A 6,025-nucleotide genomic window follows, 5' to 3' on the forward strand; every position below is an offset into this window, starting at 1 on the left:
AGGGATTGAAACTGGGTCTCCACATTGCAGGCAGATTCCTTACCGTCTGAGCCTTTTAAACTATGGCTTTCTATATATTAATAAAATGTGGTAGCCACCATTATAGATCAGCATAGAGCACAGACACAGATGATGTCACTGACGATCCTGAGGGAGTCAGAGGGAAAGGGAGACGATGACTTTGCTGAAAACAGACACAGGACTCTGCCTTGAAATCCACTGTAATTCTATAAAACTCACAATACTAGTATTCAGAAAGCCACTAGGGTGTTCTTTTCAGGATATTCAAAACTTGAACAAAATCAAGAAAGCTAAGAAAGTAAAATGCACTGATTTGTTTCCAAACTAAGAATACCTTTTATTTGCTGATCAAAACCTCAAAGAGAATTAGGTTAAGGAATAGTAGGAAGAAGGAAGAACTATATGGATAAAGGAGAAGCTTGTTCAATTTATGACCCTGTGTAATAAATAGTGACTGTGGATTGCCTGATTACTTTTTTTGTTTCTTGACATGTTTTTGTCTTGAATTCTTCTGCTCCAGCATTAATTAGTGATGTTTCTTTTTAGATTCATAAGCTTTCTATGATTTTCCTGTAAAACACAACAATCACTGAGATAATTAAGAAAAAAAGGCGCATAAATATAAGAATCACAACCTGAAGGGAGGCAGACACCTCCTTCCTTAGGGGCCCTGGAGGCCCACTGTCGATGCTTCCTCCATATCCTACCTCCTCACAGAGTGGAGGGGCCCAGCCATACATGCAGTGGCAGTTTTTGTTATTGTTGCAAACTCCTCGGCGGTTGCACTTCTCAGGGAAACAGTCAAATTTCAGGACTGAGCTATTCACACAGTATCTATTAAAACATACCCGCTCCTTACCACAGGAGGTACCATCATTTATCACACCCAGGTCAGGTAACCCCATAGGTACCATGGCTAGATGATAGCCAATGCCCCAGCACATGAGATTTTCTTTATGCAGATGAGTGGATATTAGGATGGTGTGATCTGGCATATCAGGGAGGGTTTCGACATTTATGCACTGTAGCCTGCCACATATTGAATTTTGCTTGGTACACTTTCTAAATTCACGAAGTCCTGAAATCCCACAGTTCCCATATTGGTCACCTATTACATTAACTGCATCATAGCACTGATGAGGAGCATCCTTGGCATCAAGTCCAAAAATTTTTTGGCACTGCATATACCTGGATTGACAACTCTGTTTGAAACAATGGGCTTCATACTTGCAAGGGGTTCCATCCTGCTTATAAGTATCACTTGGACAGAAAGCTGAGGTCCCATTGCAGTACTCTGCAAGGTCACATTCATTTTCTTCCACCCGACACATGTATCCAGATGGACGAAACTGACATTTATGACAGCAAAGTCCAGTGCTACAGTTGGCTCCTTCTTTGAATTTACAATCTGGTTGACAACACCCGTCTTCTTCACACTCCTCTGTCGAACCACAATCACATTCCTCATTCTCTTCCACAATTTTGTTTCCACATCTCTTAACCACGTAGCCTAGGCCTGGGAGATTAGTTAGACACCTTGCACTTGAAGCTCTATATATGTGTGCAAAATAATCGGCATAACTACAATTACTAAACCCATATCGCCCAGTACCCATGATGCAGCTGTACCTTCCCTTACACTGGCAGTATGCTTCATCATGTAGCATTCCCACACTGTGTCCCAGTACATGAGTGGACCAAGTGGCGGGTGCAAGGATATTTACATCTGGAAAAACACTTACAGATCCAGCATAAAACCGACTACATGCATGTCCCCCGGACTGTGCAAGTAAATCTGAAAAAGTTCTTTTAAGATATAGGTGTACCCAATCTACTGGAACCCGAGTATTTAGTACACTTGTTCGGTATACCAAAAACTGGCTTAAAACTTGCTCTATCTTTGTAAAATTAACTCTAATTCTGTCCTTATCTGTCCATACTTCAACACTAAACAGATGTATTCTTAGACGGATATCTTGGAAGTAAGAGTCCATAATAGAAGTCAGAAGAATGGCATCATTTATGACTTGAGTAAGGTTGGAGTTTGAAAATAAATACCTACTGTTATCAAAGACCAGTGCTATTTCCATGTACATTTGATGTGGATATAAGTCAGTGAAGTCCGGTGTCCTAGCCATGTTCTCATGCTGGGCCATCTGCTCTATTGTTTTATCATCAGTTATGCCACAGATCTGATTAGGAAATTCCTCCTCTTTCTTCATGAGATATACCACGTGCTCAAACTGGGAAGAAGCCTTGCGGGGCTCGATTTGGTAATGATTGGCATCAATTTTCAGGATGCCCCGGAGACCTCCCATGCATGTACTTATCGTAGCTTGAGAATCCGGATTTCCTTCAACCAAGCCCATATAGTTGCAGTCGCTGGGTATATAAGGGTGCTCTTCCAAGAGTCTCCCCTGTTCTGTGAAGGAGAAAACCTGCAAATTCCGAGGCAACAGAAACCTCTTGGGCCACAGATGAACAACACGGTTCCTGCCTTTTACCTTCAGGAGGTAGGACACGTGCCTGGCCGCTCTCTGCTCCCCTCCACGGAAGCTCAGCTTCTTGGGAATGGTGATTTCATAGGAGTCAAAGCCCCACTCAGGGTGAAAATGTAAATCCTTGCCAAGAGAGTCAACCAGGAGCACCGCCAGGACTAGCGACCGGCCTGGGGAGAGGCAGGTCCTCACTGACCTCATGGCACAGCCTGTTCCCCACTGACTCAGTCCCTGCCACTGTGGCCTTGAGAGTCAGCCTTCCAGGGACCTCTGCTACAGGCGCGGGGAGCAGTGCGTGCCCTGCGGAGCTCGCTGGTGCTTGGGAGCGCAGCCCTGGGCCAGGCTGGGTCAGGCTGAGGCTACTGATTTCCCCAGCAGCTGCACGCCCCGCCCAACGCATCTAGTTCGTTCTCTGGGCGGTGCCGTTGGGCGCACGTGGAAGAATCCAAGGAAGGTGCGCGAGAAAAAAATGAAAAGCGAGGCTGCTTGCAGGCTGGTGGGAGAAAGCAGAGAGCAGCTTGAGAAAGGGAAAAGGACTAAAGAGTAAGAAGAACAGAGAACTTGACAAAGGCTCAGTGTATCTTGGGCTATTTCTTTGTTTCTATTGGCCTCAGGACACACCTGACTTTTCCATGGGCTGATTCGGCTGTTTCACAGGTGCTGTGCCCACCTCACCGTTACACCATTTTCAGTGTTCACGGGGAGTCTCTTACAGCAAAGAGGATTCCTGGAGTCAGCCAGAGGACCACCAGAGAATGAGAAAATCAGAGCTGACTCATGTCCCCACCCCCTACCTGGCTTCGGGCAAGCGGACGTTTCTAAGTTCATTTTGCCGGTTGGTTCTTTCTGCTGTGTGTCCTTAGGGTGCTAGAGATCAGCATGATTTTTGGTGTGGGTGTGCTATTTGGATGGACAGTCTAGGAACAGTCAAATACTAGGAGAATCCAAGGAGACTAAAATCAATTCCAGTTGGATTACAGGAAAACGTTAAAAAGTAGGACAGGCTTGCATCTGGGTAACAATCCAGGCAAGCAATGTTATTTGTGGACCAGAAATGGACTGCGGGCCCATAAAATACATAGTTATTTATGGAAGGTTTACCGTGTATCAGCCAGTGTTCTCAGCTTTTTGCCTGAATCAGCTCCTTAACTCATCACAAAGAAGTCTAGTTTGCAGAAGTTATTGTCATGGATACTCCACACTTGAGAGAAATGAAACTCTACTTTTGTTCATGTGGTGGTGTTAGGTGGCACAAATGCCACACACACGTAGGCAGTTACCCCTCCCTCACAACCTGTAGTCTTTATCAGTTACCTCTGCTGTCTCTCTGGGGATGGACAGAAGTGGACCCTGTGGACATATATGATTGAATGGCTTCTCCCAACATGAAAGAAGCAAGAATTAAAAAGAATATTCACATTTCTGGCTTCTGTATTGTGGTCCAGACATTCAGTGAAGCAGAAACACCAAAACAAGTAGACTTCACCTATGGAGAATATGACAAGCTCTTCTCAGGAAATGGAGATTTTTAAGGTGCCATTCTCCTGTATTGTGAGAAGCACCAGAACACAGCCGTGCTCAGCTTCCAGCCGAGGATGGGGAATCCCTTCAAATGGTCCCCCTCAGGGAGCAGCAAATGAGGAGGCCTGTGTACTGTGGAGATGACCTGGTTGGCAGGCAGGAGAAGCCCTGAGTGTAATTAGTAGACAGTAGTGGTTAAGGTACTGATTCATTGGAAAAGACCCTGATACTGGGAAAGACTGAAGGCAGGAGGAGAAAGGGACGACAGAGGGTGAGATGGTTGGATGGCATCACCGACTCGATGGACATGAGTTTGGGTAAGCTTTGGGAGTTGGTGATGGACAGGGAGGCCTGCCATACTGCAGTCCATGGGGTCAGAAAGAGTCAGACACGACTGAGCAACTGAACTGAACTGAAGGGTTAAGCACCAGTCTAAAGGTACAGGTTCCCAGTCAAGTCAGTTGCTGAGCTGAGAGGCAGTGGAAGTAAAGACGTGAAGAAGGGGGAGAAGTCAGAGAGCTGACTAGGGATAAATGAGAGTTTCAGCAAGTGTGCTGAGTTCATAGTTCAGCTTGAAAACCAGGAATTACAGTTTCCTCAGACTGGAAGTCTGGTTGATGTTGTCAGGTCTCCAGCAGCGTAAATTGTAGAGGGCAGTTGGGATCTAACTTCTACATTCATTCTGTTTTATTAACATTTTCATACCTATACCATTTTCATTTAGGCCAATGAAGTATTTCTTGGTTAAAACACTAACTCTAAAACTCCTATTGTTATAATATTATCTTTGGGCTAAACTCTGCAACATCTGTTTGTTAACACAAAGCGTTATGGAAATAGCCTGTTTTGATGTATTTTTCCTTATTTACAAAATTATGCATATATATTTTAAAAAGTGGAAATAGCCCTGAGTTACACAGAGTAGAAAATGCAAGCCATTCCTTTACTCTCAACTTGCATATGTCTCCAATAAACTCTTCCCACACTGAGACAGAAATCTTAGGTATGATTATTTTTCCATCTTAGAAAATTCCATTTAATATAGAAAGTAAATCATATTTTAAAATACTACATACCATTCATATACTTTTGACATTGCTATTTTCATATACAATATATTGTAAATAATTTTCTAAGCCATTGATAAGAGATGTAGATCATTGCCCATAACAAATATAAAATATTCTGTACTATTCACATAATTCTTTATTTAAACATTTCCTTTATTTATTCATGATACAACCATTGTTTCACATTTTTACATTTTTCTTGTTGATAAATATTCTAGTGATTAAGATAAATTTATGTGTAAATATATACAAGCACATACCTTCTTTGCCAGTTCTAATGGATTCTTAGAAATGTTAGATGGAGGTCTCTAAAATCAAACAGAACTTAAAAAGTTCTGTATTGGTTTACCAACTGTCTGTAAAGCAGTTTGTTCAATAACACAATTTAAACATCAAGGTTAAAAAAAGTAACATTGAATTTACCATCTTAATCGTTTTAAAATGTACATTTCCATAGTGTTAACCTATATTCACATTTTTGTTTACCAGATCTCTAGATCTTTTCCATCTTGTAACACTGAAACTCTATACCTAAAAATCACTAATATTGGCGGGCGGGGGAAAAAAAATCACTAATATCATCCCTATTGCCTATTCTTAGTAAGTATCTTTCTGTTGCTATGATTGTGATTACTTAAAGTATTGAATATGAGTACAATCACACTGTATTTTTTCTTTTGTGACTGGCTTATTGCACTTAGCATAATATCCTTGAAGTTTCTTCATGTTGTAGCATGTGACAGAATTTTCTTCTCTTTAAGCATGCATGCTCATCTATGTATGTATGTACCATACTTCTTAGTCATTCATCTGTTGGTAGATATTTGGGTGAATAATGATGCCTTGAAAATGGGTGTCCAAATATCTCCTGGAGATCCTGCTTTGAGTTCTTTAGGACATATACCCAGAAGTTGA

The 6,025-nt window shown here is 42.1% G+C and overlaps 1 protein-coding gene across 1 annotated transcript; it reads right to left on the reverse strand.

The window, feature by feature from the left end:
- Positions 1-569: 569 nt before the first annotated feature.
- LOC147376202 (disintegrin and metalloproteinase domain-containing protein 30-like) lies at positions 570-5,668 on the reverse strand. Its single transcript, XM_086392155.1, has one exon. The coding sequence runs from the start codon at positions 2,718-2,720 to the stop codon at positions 570-572; it is 2,151 nt and encodes a 716-aa protein (XP_086248281.1). The 5' UTR covers positions 2,721-5,668.
- Between the last annotated feature and the right edge of the window lie 357 nt (positions 5,669-6,025).

The sequence above is a fragment of the Bos grunniens genome, chromosome 3 (genome assembly GCF_055505025.1).
Source record: "Bos grunniens cultivar Pamir isolate PY7600 chromosome 3, Bosgru_T2T1.0, whole genome shotgun sequence".
Lineage (NCBI taxonomy): Eukaryota > Metazoa > Chordata > Mammalia > Artiodactyla > Bovidae > Bos > Bos grunniens.